Source organism: Gymnoscopelus microlampas (genome assembly GCF_963454915.1).
Source record: "Gymnoscopelus microlampas genome assembly, chromosome: 22".
NCBI lineage: Eukaryota > Metazoa > Chordata > Actinopteri > Myctophiformes > Myctophidae > Gymnoscopelus > Gymnoscopelus microlampas.
In genome coordinates, this window is record NC_139959.1 from 45,150,225 (window position 1) to 45,171,386 (window position 21,162).

Here is a 21,162-nt window from a genome sequence, read left to right on the forward strand (position 1 = left end):
ACCCTTACATGTCTGTAACTCTGAGTAACCAAATGGACCCTTACATGTCTGTAATTCTGAGTGTAACCAAATGGACCCTTACATGTCTGTAATTCTGAGTGTAACCAAATGGACCAAGCGATCAAAACAAAGAAAAGAAAACAGTTCACATTGCTCAAACCTGCGTGGTAGTCTAGGAAACATTCCCCCGTTGTGCATAAAGGGACATGACAGGAACCACACTGGGACTTTGTCTCACACCGCTGACCTTTCCTATAACAGACCCTGCATCGCCTACCTGGGTTCTCTTTTTTGGCGGTGGGCCTAAGGCGAACACTGACATGGTCTGCAGACAGCCTGCTCTGGGGGTCAATGCGTGGTGCCCTAGCATCCTGGTTAGACTGTCTCGGGCTGGTCCATGTTTTGATGACGCCGTCCATGAATTTCTTCATGGTGTTATACCTGCCCTGCTGATTTTTGGCCTTGTACAATATGAAGGAATTGAAGATGCAAATTTGAAGCATGTATATGATAAATTTGTTTGTCCACTTCATGGTCTTTCTGGCAAACGAATAGTAAGAAATGTTCTGATCTAGTTTGTCCACTCCATTCATGGAGTGGTTGTACTCAACCACACAGGCAGGTCTTTCTTTTGGCACGCGATGGATATGGTGTCTCCGCCACACCATTTCAGTCTCCATTTTGTCCTGATGGCACGTGGTGACCATCCTCACTACATTTGTGTCCCGCCATGCCGTTACCATCACCCTTGAATTGTGAAGAACAATTCTCTCCCCAGCACCGAGGGAGGAAGTGGAGGCAGAATAAATGGCTTCTGGTTCACCCCTGTTCTTTCTGAGTGTACCACAGACATGAATCTTATTATCAAGGAGTTTATGACATCATTTGACGGAGTTATAGAAATTATCCATAAACAATTTATACCCTTGACCTTTTAGTTCACCAATGAGAGAGACTACTGTTTGCTCTTGGGTTTCATGTTTTCCACAGTATGGTTTCAAATTATGACAATACCCTGTAGCTGAGTCACACAAAATGTAGGATTTTATTCCATACCTTACAGGCTTTTGAGGGTTATAAACCCGGAAGGATAGACGGCCGCGCCATAGCAGTGTGCCTTCATCTATTGAAATAGATGCATCTGGTTGATACAACTCACTGAATTTGTTGACTAGATAGTCACAAACAGGACGCACCTTGTACATTTTGTCTTTTGCTCTTTTCTTGACATCAGCTACACTGTTGTCAGTAAAGTGCAGAAACCTCAGGATCACTTGAAACCTATTACGGGGCATGACCTTGCCGAAATAGTAGGTCGCATACACCTCATCCGTGGACCAGTACTCTTTCATATCAGTCTTTGTAACTATACCAGTCAGGAAGAGGAGCCCTAAGAATGTTTTCAGTTCCTCAACTTTGAGTGGTTTCCATTGATGGACTCTGGAATGTGGCTTGTTTGTGACTCTCGCAATTGACTGTTCTGCGTAGAGATTTGTCTGATCAACGAAAGAGCTCCAAAAAGTCTGCTGGCTGATCTGAATCCAGATGAGCAGCTCCGTTGAGAGGTCCGGGCTCTGCAGTAAATGGAAAGGCCTCTGGCTCCCACTCCATCTTACCCTGGTCATACCACGGCAGAGGAACAGGTTGGCCACCACGCGCACGTTGTGGACGCCCCTTGCCACGCTGTGGTCGACCTGTAAATTACAGAAACACATATTTACCATAAAATACATTACAATACATTTTTTTGTATTTGTGTGGTGGGGTTCCAAATGCATCCTTACAGGTCTGTAACTCTGAGTGTACAAATGGAACCAAATGGACCCTTTCAAGTCTAACTTTGAGAATGTGCAAATGGAACCAAATGGACCCTTACAGGTCACACTTTGAGACTGTACAAATGGAACCAAATGGAACCTTATTGTCAGTACATTATAAATAATAATAATGAATTGCATTTGTATAGTGCTTTGCTAAGTGCTCTCTTACTCAAAGCGCTATACAATGTTTCACCATGCCACGCTATGAGCTTGTAGATCTGCTATTTTTGAAAAATCTTTGAAAAATGTGTGCAAATCTTTACCAGCTGTACCATAAACAATAGCCATCAGGCCTAGGAGAGACATCTGGGCTCTTATGTCATGTAAAATATAATGTATCATAGGGCACAAATATGAACACATAATGTACTGACAACAAGGGTGCATATAACCAATCATGATAACATAATCAGATTTCCTCCACAGGACCAAATGGGTCCACAGGTCTGTAACTCTGAGAGTGTACAAAATGCAACCAAATGGATTCCATACTAAATACATTCATTTCATCTCAAACATGAAAAATTAACTTTTTGTTTACCTCGAGCTGTACTGCCAACACGTGGTGCAGAACTGGATCTGGGCTGATCCTTCCTTGACGCAGTATCTGAAATCATAGTAAAATATGATTTAGTTATGGTAAAGATGTGCACAAAATCAAATCAATTATTTACACTCCCAGCATGTCTCTGGTGACACTTGTAATGAATGAGAAAATACTTTTACAGTTGTCATGTGGGTTTTTAGCTTTGATAGATAAAAGCATTGAACAAACAGATAGGATACAAATGTATTTGTCCACTTGTTTGACTTCCCAGGTAGTACACGATGTTTGGGTCCATATCAATATCAACTCCATTCATTGACTTATTGTATGCTACAATGCAAGCTGGCTTCTGTTGTGAAAATGTATCTGTAAGAAAAATAAATATCTTACCTCTAGCGCCACTGCCAACACCCAACTCTCCTTCATCAGCTGGCTGTAGACCCTCCTCCTCCTCCTCCTCCTCCTCCTCAGAGTCTAACAGAGTAAAATGTTGGTTTGTAAATATGATGTACACACAATCACAAATCAATGTAGGCATCTAACTAACAGACGCTCTTATCCAGAACAAATTACAGTATAAATAGTGAACATAAAAACAGACAGACAGACAGAGACTGACTGACTGACTTACTCCTAAATGTACTAACATATGCTCTTAGTTAGTTATGCAGGGATCCTCAGGGTTCCTTGGGGGGGTTTCAAATGGACCCTTACAGGTCTGTAACTCTAGGGTGTATACAAATAGAACCAAATGGACCCTTACAGCCTGTAAGGGTCCATTTGGTTCTATTGTATACACCTTACATACCTGGAAGGGTCCATTTGGTTCCATTAGTACACTCTCAGAGTTACAGACCTGTAAGGGTCCATTTGGTTCTATTGTATACATACAATAGAACCAAATGGACCCTTACAGGTATGTAAGGTGTATACAATAGAACCAAATGGACCCTTACAGGTCTGTAAGGTGTATACAATAGAACCAAATGGACCCTTACAGGTATGTAAGGTGTATACAATAGAACCAAATGGACCCTTACAGGCTGTAAGGGTCAATTTGAAACCCCCCCCCAAGGAACCCTGAGGATCCCTGCATAACTAACTAAGAGCATATGTTAGTACATTTAGGAGTACGTCAGTCAGTCAGTCTGTCTGTCTGTCTGTCTGTCTGTCTCAGAGTTACAGACTAGGTCTGTAACTCTGAGAGTGTACTAATGGAACCAAATGGACCCTTCCAGGTATGTAAGGTGTATACAATAGAACCAAATGGACCCTTACAGGTCTGTAACTCTGAGAGTGTACTAATGGAACCAAATGGACCCTTACAGGTGTGTAAGGTGTATACAATAGAACCAAATGGACCCTTACAGGTGTGTAAGGTGTATACAATAGAACCAAATGGACCCTTACATGTACAGTATGTAAAGTGTATACAATAAAACCAAATGGACCCTTACAGGTATGTAAGGTGTACACAATAGAACCAAATGGACCCTTACAAGTCTGTAACTCTGAGAGTGTACTAATGGAACCAAATGGACCCCTACAGATGTGCATTGTGCAACTCTGAGTGTAGCCTAAGTCTTATGTAACCAAATGGACCCCATATACTAAAAACATTCATTTCCTTTCATCTCAAGCACGATAAACATGTACTTCTTACCTGAAGAACTGGTATCTGAAGAACGTGGTCTTTTCCCGGCGTCGTCCTCTCTCAAGAAGGGAGACCATTCTTCTCCATCTGACTCCTGATCCGTCTCAGATGGATCAGTTTGGGAGTTGAATGGACTTTCTATGATCTCACGACGAGTAGTAGGCCTCCTGGCACTGCGACGTGGAACTGGCCCCAAATCGATCGGTTCAACGTGCTCCTCTTCCTCAGCACCAGAGAGCTCGGACTCGGTTGCACTTGCCAAAACCGCTCTCAAAGCACCAGAGAGCTCGGATTCAGTGTCCAAAACCCGACGCCTCTTCGCCCTGCCACTGCGTCGTAGACGTGGGCAGTGGTCACTGTCTGAGTCTGTCTCGGGCACCTCGACACGACGGAACATCTGCGTCTCATACAGCGTTTGTTGTCGCTGGCGATGCTGTCCGGCGGAATCCATACTGGGCCCAGCGACCTGTTCACCGACGGGTCGACGTGACACAACAGCGCGTTTGCGCTTGGCGGGGCGCTTCCCATTGTCTGACTTTTTAGGGCCAGGCATTTTCTCTCTCTTTCTCTCTCTTTGTTTGTTTGATTGATTGATCGATCGATTGCTTGCGCTCTCTCTCTCTCTCTCTTTCTCTCTCCAGCACTCCGACGGCTTCTCCACATGGCCATCGTGTCCCACTAACTTTTATCAACTTCTGTTTTGATCACATGGTGGGTCGCGGTCCTTCGATGTTTGAGGTTCACACAGGTTGTTATGATCAGTCAGTGATCGCCTGATTTCGGGGTTCGTTTGTTTACACAGAGGCTCCAACATGTTTGCTTACGTGGTCGCTTAGATCAAAGAAGCTGCCCCCAGCTGGCCTGGTGTCCCACGCTCTGTGTGTGTGTGTGTGTATGGGTGGGTGTGCGCGCGCGTGTGTTGTTTTGCTCACGTGGTAGATCAGAGAAGCCGCTGTGTGTGTGTGTGTGTGTGTGTGTGTGTGTGTGTGTGTGTGTGTGTGTGTGTGTGTGTGTGTGTGTGTGTGTGTGTGTGTGTGTGTGTGTGTGTGTGTGTGTGTTTTCCCACGAGTTGTTTTGATCACGTGGTAGACGGCGGCTGTGATCAGATCACAGAATGTTTATGTTTGACTGTCACAGAAGCTGTTCTGAGCTGGAACTCTAACTCTAAATAAGATGTTTTTGATTATAGGTCACCCTGACCTTATGATGGCATGAGTTCATGTTTTCTTTTATGATAGAAGCCCCAAATTATGTCACAGGCTCGGAAGAACGTCAACTAGTGGAAACACACAAAAAAAAAAAAAAGTTTTTTTTTTTCTTGACGTCTGAGACGTCATCGGCACGCTGGGCTTATGAAGAACGTGACGTCTGAGACGTCAACGGCACTAAATGAGTTAAGAGGGTAGTGCCCCCCCCCCAAAAAAAAAATCTATATGGATTTGTTTCACTGACATAGGGTAAATGGTGCATTTATATAGCGCTTTTATCCAAAGCGCTTTACATTGATTTTGCCATTAACCCATTCACACACACATTCATACACCGATGGCGGAGGAAACCATGCAAGGCACCAACCTGCTCATCGGGAGCAATTAGGGGTTCAGTGTCTTGCTCAAGGACACTTCTACACTAACTCTAGGGGAGCGCCCCAGCCCGGGATCGAACTGGGAACTTGCGTTTTCCCAGTTCACTCTACCCGGCCACTCTACCCCTGAGCCACTACCGCCCCATATGAATACAATCTAATCTATAGCTTTCATAAGTATGCAATGTAGACATTAATGCATATTCCCTGATGTACTTAAACTTCCCAAAGTGTGTGTTCAGCGTCTTCACATGTTAAGAGAATGAAGCTGAGATGATAACATCCTCTGTTTGTGCCAGGAATCAACCATGGCGACACTTGAGGAACGAATGTTGAATATTCTGGATATGCTGGAAGACAAAGAGTTCAAGAGGTTCCAGTGGTATCTGCAGAAGCCTTTGGTAGCGGGTCTCCAGCCGCTCCCAAAGAGCCTTCTGAAGGAAGCCGACAGGATGGACACTGTCGATCTGATCGTAGAGAATTACCGAAGTAAAGAAACTCACATTGTGGCCGAAGTCCTGAAGAAGATGAAGAAGAATGATCTAATGGAGAAGTTTCTAAACACAGCCGAAGGTAGGTGAAGAGCATGTGTAAGTTAACTCCACTGTATATTACTATTATTAGTATCTCACTATACGATATCTGTGGCGATGTTAGGCCCTAGATAACAATAATATCACAATATTCGATATATTGCAAGAAATTTCACCAACAATATATCACGATAGTCCTTGTATTCAGTTCATAAACACATAAAATAGCACCAAACAGTTAGAAATCATCACACAAATACAGAAAAAACATATATTTTAATTTCATCTTTTTTATATAGATATATATATAGATTATTTATCGTGGGAGGAAGTATCGTGATATCGATATATCGTCCCACCCCTACTGTATATACCTGTGTGTATCTTGAAAACCAGGCCCATTGCAAGTTGCTGTACTCTGTAATCTGTACTCTCTCTCGGACGCTGATAGTTGCCATATATGCCCTGTCCAGTGTGCCTCTGTTTTGTCCCTGTTGTGACCTCTGTCCTTTGTGTTGTCCCCCACACCCCCTTCATGCTGTCTAACATCAGACCAGCATGAAGCTACAGGCGCTGAGCCACCAATGTCAAGTTCAACGTCAACAAGTGAAGGAGTCGCTACCACTGAAGAAGGTGAGCTGACACTATGAACATATGTCTTCAGTATACTGATGAAAGTGGTCTGTTCACTCCATTTACCTCCATATTAGTCTCCATATTCCTTCAAGTGCTTCACGTGCTTTGTTAGATCTGTTTTACTATTATGTAGGACATGTATAAGACCATGTTTTAACATTACACTGACATCCATATAGTTTTATACTGGAAGACTTGTTGTCTATGTTTATCAAAACGGTATACTTATGTTAACTTTATGAACTTAAATACAAATACATTGGACATAAAAAAGACAATAGAATGTTAATACTAGTCATTAAGCTACTATTATAGACTGATGAAGTAATTAAAGCGGGTCATGTTTGCATGTTAGGAATCATAACAACTGAAATCAATAATACATCACTATTCTGATATTAACCTGTGGGCCGCATGTGGCCCCTGGGCCACCAGTTGCCCATGTATGCTGTAGTCAAATGATTATGAAACTTACTGCCTAAGACGTGGGTTTTAAGACGTGCATAATAGGGCCCCTGTGTCACAGGTGTCAGTCCAAGGTCTCCTCAGTCTCCACCTCTCACCAACTCTCCACCGAAGAAGAAATGGAAATCATCAGACCAGCATGAAGCTACAGATGCTGAAACACCAATGTCAAGTTCAAGTTCAACAACGAGTGGATTCTCTAAAACTGAAGGTGAGCCGACACTATGAATAGGTTTCTACAATAAACTGATTAAACTGTCTGGTCTGTTCACACTATTTACCTGTAAACTGTAGTATGCCTTGTGTTAAAGCATCATATGAACTCATATTATAACAGAGCTAACATTTCATTTATAAGATAACCTTCCAACTGACATCCATATTATGTTTATACTGGAATACTTGTTGTCTATTCCAATGATTATGAAAGTTGTATGACAAGAACACTATGAGGCTACGGTGTATGTAGCAAACACTAGTATTCAATTCATTGAGGGATGCAATGTCTTTACATTTTAACCATATGAAATGTAGAATTCTAGAAATATTCCGGCAGACTTTAGGCAGAAAAATATCAGATACAAGCTTGTTGCGACACATTGTGAGCACCTAGAGGGGAGAACAGATTTGGTTTAGAAGGAAATACTAGCTGACCTACTAAGGAGCCCTGGGGGACCCCGGACAACAAAGTATAGCGTTTAATTAAGTGGCTAAATCATAGAATGTTCAGAGGCATGTTTAAATTAGTTTTGGCCACATAGATGAAGTTTAACCAACAACTCAATTTTCATTCCCCTTAAATATCTTCAGCGAGCCTCTTTGTTGATCAACACCGGTCTAAACTGGTTGAGAGAGTGATCATGGTCAATCCCATCCTGGATCTGCTCCTTCAAAAGAAGGTCATCACCCAAGAGGGCTACAATAATGTGACGTCTAAGGATACCAGTCAGAATAAGATGAGGGAACTCTATACACTCCTGAACTCCAGCACATCCAAACACATGTTCTACAAAGGTCTAGAAGAACATGAGAAGTGTCTCCTAGATGATCTGTAAGCAATTGTCCTTTACATTTATTTCTCCAAAAGTCTTGGAGGACAATGTCTTTCTACACAACTTTGTGTACAAATGAATGTAGCTTTTCAGGCCATGGTGTGTTTGTTTGCTAACTTTACGCTTAAAGAGACAAACACATTTATTCATAGTCTTCTCTAATACTACATTTATTTCCAGTTGTTGACACATGTTTGGTCCTATAGAGCCTATAGTATTTACATATAGAATTGTTAGATTTATATACAGTCCTATAGAGCTTATAGTATTTATATAGAATTGTTAGATTTATATACGGTTAGTAAAACATTTAGTACATTTGAGGAAGCTCCACAAATCACGTCCAACCCAGATTTGTGTCTAACAACGGGTTGAATTTGTTCTCCTGCTATGCCACAAACATGTGGAACGCCCTACCAACAGGCGTAAAGGAGTGTAAAACCCTACTCTCCTTCAAAACCGCCCTGAAAGAGAACTTGCAGGTGGCTGCAATCCGAAACTGGCCCCTGTAAAAGTCACAGCCTAGACCACCCCCACCCCCACCCCCTCGAACTGTTTACTGTACATATTTTTGTTTATATGATGTTTAGCATAGTAGTGTATCATTTTCTGGCATTAAATGTTTCGATGAATTGAGTACAAAGGACCCCAATGGAAACAAGGCTTTCTTGGGTTTTAAATCCTCTTAGCAGACCTTGTATTGAACTGTACTATCCTGTGCTTTTTTGCAAACTGCTAATAAAGTATTCAATCAATTTCAAAACAGGTGTCCTCAGCCTTCTCCTCCATCAGTCAGTGCAACACAACCCAAAGCAGCATCTACATCTGACCCAGGTCAGTGCTGTTTAAAGTTTATTGACTCTAAATGGAGACATTTCATAATGGTTTATATCTGCTATTGCTATTGTTTTCATTGGACATTAAACTTACATTACACTTACACTCAATTACCGAGGGTAAAGGGTAGGCGTAATAAGCAATGCTTCAGCCTATACCTTTTTGGTCAGAAATGTGGGTATCTTTTCTTGATAACATGTTTTTATTTTATTACCTACTGTAATGTTACCACAAATTGACTGACTGAAATGAACTAAACGTAAACCTTACATTGCATTACATTACAGTTATCATGTTTCTGATAATGTTAGCATGTAGCATTGTTGCATCAGACATGTCAGATCATGCTGGGTAAACATGGGTCCTCAGGTTTGTACAAACCAGCTGGAGTAAAGTAATGTAAAGTAAGCAAAGTAAAGTATAAAAGATCTGGACAAAAATATAGTAATAATAATGTTAAGTAAAAACATTTTGTTATTCATTATGTTAACACATCATGCCGATCTTATCATTTCCCTCAATATCTAAATACATTGATTTGTTCCTTACAGATTTCCTGGTGGAAACAAAAATGCATACACGTCCTATTACACACTACCAAGACAAGCTTAAAACAAACGTTACGGATCCATTTACGTGTGTACCTGACGGGACAGTCCAAAGGACGGATAAGAAGGATTTTGAGTGTTACACGCGTCTCACAATCGCACGTGTGGATGACACAGAGATCAGCAGTGACCATGAGGTCACACAGATGGAGAGGAAGACAGCAGGGCAGGAGATCCAACTCAGTGAAATCTTTAAACACCCCTCTGGACAAAACAAACGCATGAGAACAGTGATGTCCATTGGTGAAGCAGGAGTTGGCAAAACCTTTCTCGTACACAAGCATGTCTCTGACTGGGCAAAGAAAAAAGATCAAGATCCCCATCTCACATTCGTGCTACAATTCCGCCAGCTCAATTTGTTCAAGGGGCGAAAGTTTAGTTTGGCTCAGCTAATTCATGAATGCAACCCGATATATGAATGCATCTCAGAAGAAGCTCTTAATGACATCTTCACCAAGCTGCAGACGTCAGAAGAGACTAATTACGACAAGAGTCCCTGCAAAGTTCAGTTTGTCCTGGATGGGCTAGATGAAAGCCACATGACCTTATACTTCAAAACCCACCATGAATGCTCTAAGGACTTGTCCCAGGCCACCTCTCTGGAAGCTTTGCTGGTCAACCTGATCAAAGGGAGACTGCTTTGCTGTGCTCAAATCTGGATAACCACACGCCCTGCAGCAGCCAAACAAATCCCTGATGGCTTCGTTGACATGGTAACAGAGGTGAAAGGATTCACTGATGAAATGAAGGAGAAGTACATCAGGAAGAGAATCGGAGATGAGAAGCAGGCCAGCAGAACCATTTCACATATCAAAGCATCAACGTACCTCCACATCATGTGTGAAACCCCAGTCTTCTGTTCAATCATTGCCACCGTTCTGCAGGACATGTTGAAGACAGGTGCGAAAGGAGAGCTTCCCAAGACCCTGGCTGAGATTTACAGCCACTTCATCTTTGTCCAGACAAAGAGGAAGTGGCTAAAGCATGGTGGGAATCAACAGAAAGTCACAGAGGCTGATAAAGCAGTTCTTCTGAAGCTGGGCAGGCTAGCGTTTGAACATCTGCTGAAAGGCCGGCTCATTTTCTACGAAGAAGACCTGAAGAAATGTCATCTTGATATTAAAGAGGGTCCAGTGGACTCAGGACTGTGCACAGAGATCTTCAAACCAGACAGTAATTTCTTCCATGAAACCGTCTACTGTTTTGTTCATCTGAGTATCCAGGAGTTTCTGGCTGCAGTTTACCTGTTTGACTGTTTTACACAGAAGAACATGGAGGTACTGAAAGCATTCCTGAACAATGATGATTTCAACAGCAACAGTTCCCTGTCTGACTTCCTGAAGGCTGCAATTGAAAAAACCCTGCAGAGTGAAAGTGGCCACCTGGACCTCTTTGTCCGCTTCCTTCATGGAATCTCACTGGAGGCCAACCAGAGACTGTTGGGAGGCCTGCTGGGTCAGACAGAGAACAGTCCAGAGGAGATCCAGAGAGCCATCACCAACCTTAAGAAGATGGATCCCTGCAGTGGCTCTTCTGACAGATGTATCAACATCTTCCAATGTTTGACAGAGATGAAGGCCCACTCAGTAAGTCAAGGGATCCAAAAGTACCTGGAGTCAGGAAAGAAACTCTCTGAGACCCAGTGTTCAGCTCTGGTCAGATTGCTGCAGATGTCAGAGGAGGTTCTGGAGGTGTTGGACCTGCAGAAATGCAACACATCATGGCGGGGGCGATGTAACCTGGTCCCTGCTGTGAGCAACTGCTCAACAGCCAGGTTAGTAGTCATGTGAATGTCAACATGTTAGAACAGCTTTCACTTATATACTACATGCATTAATTCAAAATTAATACAAATACTAAACACACACGCACACACACACACACACACACACACACACACACACACACACACACACACACACACACACACACACACACACACACACACACACACACACACACACACACACACACACACGGACGGACGGACAGAGTGCAAAACATACTCTTGCCAATCTTTTGAAATAGCAGATCTACAAGCTCACACTATGTCACATCGTGACACATTGCGAGCTTGTAGATCGGCTATTTTCAAATGGCCTACATTTATAGGGCTGAAGGGGTTAATCTATGTTTTGTAATAATCAATATCCACAAAGTAACTAAAGTTTTCAAATAATTGTAGTGGAGTAAAAAGTACAATATTTGCCTTTGTGATTTATTGGAGTAGAAGTAAAACTACTTAAACCTTGAAATACTACAGTTAAGTAAATCTACCTCAAAATTGTACTTAAGTACAGTACTTGAGTACATGTACTTAGTTACTTTGCACCACTGCAACTGTGCACATGCCCTCCGTTTACCTCACTCTGTTCCTGCAAGCACAGTAGTGTGTGTGTGTGTGTGTGTGTGTGTGTGTGTGTGTGTGTGTGTGTGTGTGTGTGTGTGTGTGTGTGTGGTCAGTGACTTGCAGAATTCCTTTAGATTGTCTCATTGAAACAGTTGACAGTGATTGACATGCCAGTGTGTGTCATGGTGGCAGTGAAAGGTTGACAGGTGTAGCAACAGTCAAACCACCACAATTTAAGGACTCCTGGGACATTTTTAATACCAACTTGGCCAAATTGTCAAATATTACAGAAGAAAGAGTCAAACATTATGAAAAAAAGCCAATCTACAAGCTCACAACGCCTCGCAGTGCGAGGTGTTGAGCTTGTAGATCGGCTATTCTCACAGTATTTATCTGTGGAACCAAGTCAAATTAAATGTAATGCATCAACTCCTACAATTCTAAGTGCTCTCTGAGTTAACCCATTCAATCCAGGAACACATCTCTGTCATTTGTAGACGTCTTTGGATGTTCAAAAATAGCAGATCTATAAGCTCATAGCGCGGCACTCTGTGCCGCGCTATGAGCCTTTAGATCTGCTACTTTTAGAAAAAAATTGAAAATATGTGCAAATCTTTGAAAACATACAGTATTTTCTAAAGCGAACATTTGTAACTCAAATCCTTGCTTTCAGGGGATTCTACAAATGTCTTCTAAATCCTAACAGTTTTTTGAAAAATCTTATGTTGCTATAATATCAGTGGTGCTCAAACCTTTTTCATGTCAAGGACCCCCAAAATTATGTAATTGGCCGCGGACCCCCATCTAAAAATATGTTGTTCCACGGACCCCCCCAGAAGCAAAGATTTGAGTTACAAATGTACGCTTTAAAAATATATATTTTCAAAGATTTGCACAGATTTTCACGATTTTTCTAAAATAACAGATTTACAAGCTCATAGCACGGCACTCTGTGCTATTTTTGAATAGCCAATGTATAAAATAATGGTTTAAGTTGTTACACAGATGTGTTCCCGGTCTTAATGGGTTAACTTCCTTGACAGTGAACTTGACTGATCTGTTTTGATCATTTCTGATTTTACATTAATCTGTCATTACAGACTTGTTGGCTGTGAGCTCGATAAGAAACACATTGAAGTTGTGGCTTCAGCTCTCAGTTCTAATCCATCCCATCTAAGACACCTGGACTTAAGTTATAACCCGCTGAACCTGGATCCACTGTGTGATGCACTGAAGAATCCTCATTGTAGACTGGAGACTCTACGGTCTGATTAATTTACAATACTTATTTGAATCATGTATTTATTATGTGATTGTACTATTAATATGACACACTTTGAATAGAATAATGATAAGGTACAGTGACTACAGTATAAGTTACAATTAAAATTAAGATACGTTCACTCTTTCTTTCTTTCTTTCTTTCTTTCTTTCTTTCTTTCTACTTTAAAACCCAGACAGTCCATCCAGACCAGGTCCTTTAATATGTGGCTGTAAGAAGGTTTTATTTATAGCAGACATTTAAATTTCTGGTGTTTTATGTTTCATTTAGACTGATGCACTGCTGGTTGTCAGAGAGAAGCTGTGAAGCTCTGGCCTCAGCTATCCGCTCTAATCCTTCTCATTTGAGAGAATTAGACTTGACCTTCAACGTTCTGCCGGAATCTGTTCTGATGAACTTCTCTGGATTGGAAACTCTCAAGTGAGTAGACTTGGACTGTGTTCATGTTGGTTAGAGCAGGTTAGGGCATTCTGAATCCATAACATCCATTGTTCAAGTCTGACACGACAATCCCCTCCTCCCACCCCATATTATACAGTCAAGAACCTTCGCACGCACGCGCACACACGCACACACGCACACGCACACACACACACACACACACACACACACACACACACACACACACACACACACACACACACACACACACACACACACACTCGTAATAGAATAGTGTTACTGTCACAGAAACCTTGCATCTCCATTTCATTTATTTTTGTTTTCTTTCACAAATGAATGCTATTGCTTAAGCCCTAATATATTCTTCACTTTATGACTGTCCTGTAAAAGCAGTGAAAATACCTGATGTACAAGACAAGCTCACAACACGTTCCATCACCTATTTACAAACTTATAATAATAACTACATTGGATCTATGATCTACAAGATCAAATAGTAGATCTAACTGAAGAAGATATATAAAATCCCCTCTCACTCATTTCATGACAGTTGCTCATCCAGCACATACTGCTGCAGTTCCATTTGAATGTCCTCAATTTAACATTGTATGACCACAGCCTGCTGGTCAGTACCATGAGAAGAAATAACATTACTCTATATAAATCTAAAAACAAGAAGTGTTTCTAACTCCTCTCCTCCAAGCCAGGTGGCAGTGAGTTTGTCCAGACGGGCTGCCTGGTGAAGATAATGGTAGCAGAAACACTGTAGTGTCAGGTAGTGGAGACGTTGTGTTAGACAGTCAGACATTGATGCATTGTTGTTCTACTTCCTACAGTGTGAAACATGGAGGAGAACTCTGGACAAATCCTCAACTCCTTAAAAGATGTGAGTGTCTGTCTGTCTGTCTGTCTGTCTGTCTGTCTGTCTGTCTCTCTGTCTGTCTGTCTGTCTGTCTGTCTGTCATATTGAAATGTTCTACACTGTTTTATACTCTGTTGGCCCCTCCCTCCCTGGATGCTGTCCTGAAAACTCTTCAGTAGAGCTTCCAGTGAATTCAGGTGGTTTCTCTGCTCTTGGTCTGGTCCTTAACACCAGCTGATGCTTGTTTACAAAACACTCCTAGGTCTCCCTACCTGACACACATTCTGCATGTTTGGGTCTTTTTATGTCTTTATTGATAGTACAGTAGGTAGACAGGAAACGGGGAGAGAGAGATGGGAAGTGACACGCAGGAAAGGCTGTCGGGATCGGGACTCAAACCAGCGACGAACTGTCAGGCTACATTAGAGCCTAGATGCCCGGACCGCTAGGCCAACAGTCCGGTCCAATATGTATTATTTTACATTAACCACTTGAACCTTAGTCTCTCTATTCTGTGGAGAACTTTAGCCAAAAATAGCCGATCTACAAGCTCACAACAGCGTTGTGAGCTTGTAGATCGGCTATTTTTGGCAAAGAGGTTTGGTGTAGAGGGGAAAAAGAGCAGATCAAGTACAGAGCCAAAGGTGTAGTTTACTAAGTGTTGATGGTTTAAGTGGTTAAATGACTGAAAACACACATGAACATGAATCCAACATTGATGGATAAAGCAAGTCTATGAAGATATCTATGAAATCTATGAACAAGTTTAATCTGCAACACAATGTTATACAATATGTAGTGAGGGGGTCCCTGCTTCATCTCTCTCTCAGCTAAGGGGTCCTTGGCCTGAACAACGTAGAAGACCCCTGGCATAGGTCTGGTGTGATGTCATAGGTCAGCTGTGATGTCATAGGTCATTATGTGCAGAGATGCTGCACATCATGACACATGTCAGATATCAATATATGTCACATACGCCAAAGTTTACTCAAATATGTATTATGCTCTATATTAGTTATGTATTTATTTAAAGCAGTGGTTCTCAAAAGTGGGATTCAGGGACCCTCAGGGTTCTTGAGGGGGTTCCAAATGCACCCTTTACAGGTCTGTAACTGTAGAGTGTACAAATGGAACCAAGTGAACCCTTATGGGTCCATTTGGTGTCATTTGTACACTCTCATTCAGAGTCCTTGAAATTAAAAAGTTTGAGAATCATTGATTTAAAGTCTCTTGACTTCTGTATGAATATTCATTTTGAATATTGGACATTTGAAGGAATTTTTTGTTGTTGTTTTTTTGGGGGGAAATTAATACTTCATCATACTACAAATTCACAAAAAGTAGCAAAAGCAGATCCACAAGCTCACAAGGCGAGCGTTGTGAAGCCTGTAGATCTGCTATTTTTGTTATTTTTTTGTGTGTGGGTCTTATTGCGATCGCGGAAGGAGGCGCGCCTCCGCCCAAGTGGAGCTTACTATGAAAGTCTGCTCGGCTTGTGTGTCTGGTTGTCTGTCTGTGTGCAGTGCACTGCCTGGGTGTGGCCAACAGAGTGCGCCAGAGTGCAGCTACAGTCAAAACACACACACACACACAGTCCGTAAATACACAATAATTTCGAGCTGCGTTCGCGCGTCTTACTTGTGAATATTAAACTAATGTGAAGGTCTGTCTGTCTGTCTGTCGCTCTCTCTCTCTCTCTCTCTCTCTCTCTCTCTCTCTCTCTCTCTCTCTCTCTCTCTCTCTCTCTCTCTCTCTCTCTCTCCTTCTCTCTCTCTCTCTCTCTCTCTCTCTCTCTCTCTCTCTCTCTCTCTCTCTCTCTCTCTCTCTCTCTCTCTCTCTCTCTCTCTCTCTCATATCAGATCTCCATCCTCTCACACTGGACCCAAACACAGCAAACAGAAAACTCTGTCTGTCTGAGGACAACAGGAAGATGACAAAGGGGGAGGAGCTTCAGTCGTACCCTGATCATCCTGACAGATTTGATGATAAGTGTTCACAGGTTCTGTGTACAGAGGGTCTGACTGGACGCTGTTACTGGGAGGTAGAGTGGAGTGGAAGGGTTGAGATAGGAGTGACTTACAGAGGGATCAACAGGAGAGGAGATGGTAGTGAGCTTGGATTCAATGATAAGTCCTGGAGTCTGTTCTGTTGTGTAAACGGTTACATTGTCTATCACAATAGTAGGAGAACTAACCTCCCTGTCAGTCCTTCTGGCTCCAACAGAGTAGCAGTGTATCTAGACTGGCCAGTAGGGACTGTGTCTTTCTATCAAGGGTCCTCTGACTCACTGAGACACATTTACTCCTTCCAGTCCTCATTCACTGAACCTCTCTACCCTGGGTTTATGCTTTATGACTCCTCCTCCTCCTCAGTGTGTCTTTGTGAGGACAGATAATGTCTCTGATGAGTTGACTCAACCAATAGGGTTAAGATGGATGTGTGTGTGTGTGTGTGTGTGTGTGTGTGTGTGTGTGTGTGTGTGTGTGTGTGTGTGTGTGTGTGTGTGTGTGTGTGTGTGTGTGTGTGTGTGTGTGTGTGTGTGTGTGTGTGTGTGTGTGTGTGTGTGTGCGTGCGTGCGTGCGTGCGTGCGTGCATGCGTGCGTGTTTGCGCTTGCACTGTGGTGGAAAGTAACTAAGTATAATTTTAAGATACTTTCACTTGAGTATTTACCTTTTTCAATACTTTATACATTATCATTACACAACACACAACCTGTTTTATGAAAATAGTTTGTATTTATTTATTGTTTACAAATTATTATTCTTTTATGTATTTTTCTTAAATTAACCCCTACTTGATCATACTACAACGTCACACAAAAGCATCAAAAGCAGCAGATCTACAAGCTAGAAACACGGCGTGAAGCGACACGTTTCTATCTTGTAGATCTGCTGCTTTTGATGCTTTTGAATGTGAATGGTGAAAAGTAAGAGTTTTGGAACATATGAGGTTTCCACCCGACAGAGACGATATACATTACTTTCTCTGTTTTGTCAATTCAGATTCAAGCAATTCAAGCAGAATCATTTTAATGACTATTTAGAAAATACTCAAGTATAAGTGTTTGTATTTCTATTATAGCTCTACTGTACTACATACCGTTAGTGGTGTAAAGTAACCAAGTACATTTACTCAAGTACTGTACTTAAGTACAATGTTGAGGTACTTTTACTTTACTGGAGTATTTTGCAGTTTGCAGTACTTTTACTTCTACTCCACTGCATCTCCGAGGCAAATATTATACTTTTACTCCACTACAATTATTTGAAAACTTTAGTTACTAGTTACTTTGTAGATTTAGATTATTATAACAAAACATACATGAACCACTTCAGTCCTATATACTGACCATTTGAAAATAGCAGATCTGCAAGCTGCACAATGCGACACATTGTGCAGCTTGCAGATCTGTTATTTTCAAAATATTTTAATACTTTTTGAAGACTTGAAATGGGACATTCTGCATAATGACTACTTTCTACTTTGGTACTTTAAGTACATTTTGATACAAATACTTTTGTACTTGTACTCAAGTACATTTTTAATTCCAGACTTGTAACAGAGTATTTATGCATTGCAGTATTGATACTTTTACTTAAGTAAAACACTTGAATACTTTTTCAACCACTGGCTGCATGCGGCTAGTCACGCTGATGTAAGGAGTGTGTGTGTGTGTGTGTGTGTGTGTGTGTGTGTGTGTGTGTGTGTGTGTGTGTGTGTGTGTGTGTGTGTGTGTGTGTGTGTGTGTGTGTGTGTGTGTGTGTGTGTGTGTGTGTGTGTGTGTAAGAACAACCATCCAGAGTCAGAGACAGTGTAATGTGAGTGTACAGTATCACAGTGATACTACTATCCAACATGAGGCTAGTCAGTCTAATGAGACCAGAGGACATATTCACGGGGTTCAGGAGGAGAGCGCACAGCGTTACCCCCTACTGGGGGTACTGGGGTAATGCACAGTGCTACCCCCTACTGGGGGTACTGGGGTAATGCACAGTGCTACCCCCTACTGGGGGTACTGGGGTAATGCACAGCGCTACCCCCTACTGGGGGTACTGGGGTAATGCACAGTACTACCCCCTACTGGGGGTGCTGGGGTAATGCACAGTGCTACCCCCTACTGGGGGTACTGGGGTAATGCACAGTGCTACCCCCTACTGGGGGTACTGGGGTAATGCACAGTGCTACCCCCTACTGGGGGTACTGGGGTAATGCACAGTGCTACCCCCTACTGGGGGTACTGGGGTAATGCACAGCGCTACCCCCTACTGGGGGTACTGGGGTAATGCACAGTACTACCCCCTACTGGGGGTACTGGGGTAATGCACAGTGCTACCCCCTACTGGGGGTACTGGGGTAATGCACAGTGCTACCCCCTACTGGGGGTACTGGGGTAAAGCACAGTGCTACCCCCTACTGGGGGTGCTGGGGTAATGCACAGTGCTACCCCCTACTGGGGGTACTGGGGTAATGCACAGCGCTACCCCCTTGATGGGTTTATGTGGTAAAGGAAAGCCCAGAGGGGTCTGAGACTTATAAAGACAGGTATGTGTCTATAAGGGCTGATAGTCAAGTAGAGGAGATTGACTATAAGGAAACATTTTCAAAATGTACATATGATATGTTTGGAGAGTCTTGTGATTTGCCAGGTCCAATTAAAATGCCAGAGGGGAAAAGACAAGAAAAGTGTAAGATGTGTTGTTCTAGGGAGCTATGAACATGTGTTTGAGTGGAGGGTGTTGAGTATTGAACATAATGATGTGTTGTTCTAGGGAGCTATGAACATGTGTTTGAGTGGAGGGTGTTGAGTATTGAACATAATGATGTGTTGTTCTAGGGAGCTATGAACATGTGTTTGAGTGGAGGGTGTTGAGTATTGAACATAATGATGTGTTGTTCTAGGAGCTATGAACATGTGTTTGAGTGGTGGAGGGTGTTGAGTATTGAACATAATGATGTGTTGTTCTAGGGAGCTATGAACATGTGTTTGAGTGGTGGAGGGTGTTGAGTATTGAACATAATGATGTGTTGTTCTAGGGAACTATGAACATGTGTGTGAGTGGAGGGTGTTGAGTATTGAACATAATGATGTGTTGTTCTAGGGAGCTATGAACATGTGTTTGAGTGGAGGGTGTTGAGTATTGAACATAAAGATGTGTTGTTCTAGGGAGCTATGAACATGTGTTTGAGTGGAGGGTGTTGAGTATTGAACATAATGATGCATAAAGCCATGTTATTGTTCGTTGGCTGTCCAAAAATAGCAGATCTCCAAACTCATAGCTATGAGCTTGTGGATCTGCTATTTTGGAAAAAAAAGCTTGTGAAAATGTGTGCCAATCTTTGAATATAATATATATATATACATTTTTAACTCAAATCTTTGCTTCTGTGGGTCCCTGGAACAAAATATTTTCAGATGGGGGTCCGAGGCCAAATACATTATTTTGGGGGTCCTTGACATGAAAAAGTTTGAGAACCATTGATATATATAGTAGCCTAACATAAGTAAAATAATAATTTAAAACAAACTGTTTAGAAGACATTTGTAGAATCCCCCCAAAGCAAAGATTTGAGTAAAAAATGTCCGCTTTAAAAAAATATATGTATTCAAAGATTTGCAAATATTCGCGATTTTTCAAAAATAGCAGATCCACAAGCTCATAGCGCGGCACTCGGTGCCGCGCTATGAGCTTGTAGATCTGCTATTGTTGGATAGCCCAAAGAAATGTGAAAAAGCCAGAGATGTGTTCCTGGTGTAAATGGTTCAGGGATGAATGTTAGTTCCATTCAGATTGAAACAGTGAAGTGTGTCAGTTGTCTGGCACAGAGCCAACTCAATGACTCTGGACTGACAGAGTAAACAGAGACTATAGTTAAAGGCAGAGCAACACTTCATGTATTTACACACTGTATTTACTGGACAATATTCATCTATAAATGTCTAGCATGTAAAACCAGCTACATGCATTATATTCACAATGCTCTGTAAGCATTTCTGAAACAATAACAACAGAAAATAAATGTATGTTGATAATACACGGTAAGTGTCCTTGTATTTATTTCTATGGAGTTTGGGTGAGTTTTTCAAGATGCTCTGAGGTACAGACCATCAGATATTTATTATTATTATCATTATTATTATCATAATAATTATTACCCTTATCATCATGATTATTATTATCAACTCTTGATTTCATTGTATTCACAGCAGAATCAGAGGCGACACGTTGTGATCTTAATGTAGAATGTTTGTTTTGGCTTGTTTTCTCCTAGAATGATTAGGACACACCCACTACATAAATGTCCATACTGATGTCATACTGATGTCATTGAAAAGGTTAAATAATGTCTGATACATGGATCAGGCTCTGGATGATTCTAGCGTACTTTGAGGATGAGAAATACAATGAAAATGAAATGAAATGAAATGACATTAATTCATTAAATTAAGTTGATGTAATTATAGAATACATAATTATTTATTTTTATCATGTTGTTGCTTGATGTTAATGTTTGCTTATGCAAATACAG

At 41.7% G+C, this 21,162-nt stretch overlaps 1 protein-coding gene across 1 annotated transcript; it reads left to right on the plus strand.

Moving 5' to 3' along the window:
- Window positions 1–5,914: 5,914 nt before the first annotated feature.
- On the plus strand, window positions 5,915–17,271 carry LOC311038672 (NACHT, LRR and PYD domains-containing protein 3-like; the record flags this gene model as incomplete). The annotated part of the gene is made up of 10 exons (XM_084048242.1): window positions 5,915–6,179; window positions 6,692–6,772; window positions 7,302–7,451; window positions 8,051–8,291; window positions 9,059–9,126; window positions 9,681–11,511; window positions 13,188–13,352; window positions 13,640–13,789; window positions 14,608–14,657; window positions 16,493–17,271. The coding sequence occupies 10 exons, from the start codon at window positions 5,915–5,917 to the stop codon at window positions 17,026–17,028; spliced, it is 3,537 nt and encodes a 1,178-aa protein (XP_083904368.1). The 3' UTR covers window positions 17,029–17,271.
- Between the last annotated feature and the right edge of the window lie 3,891 nt (window positions 17,272–21,162).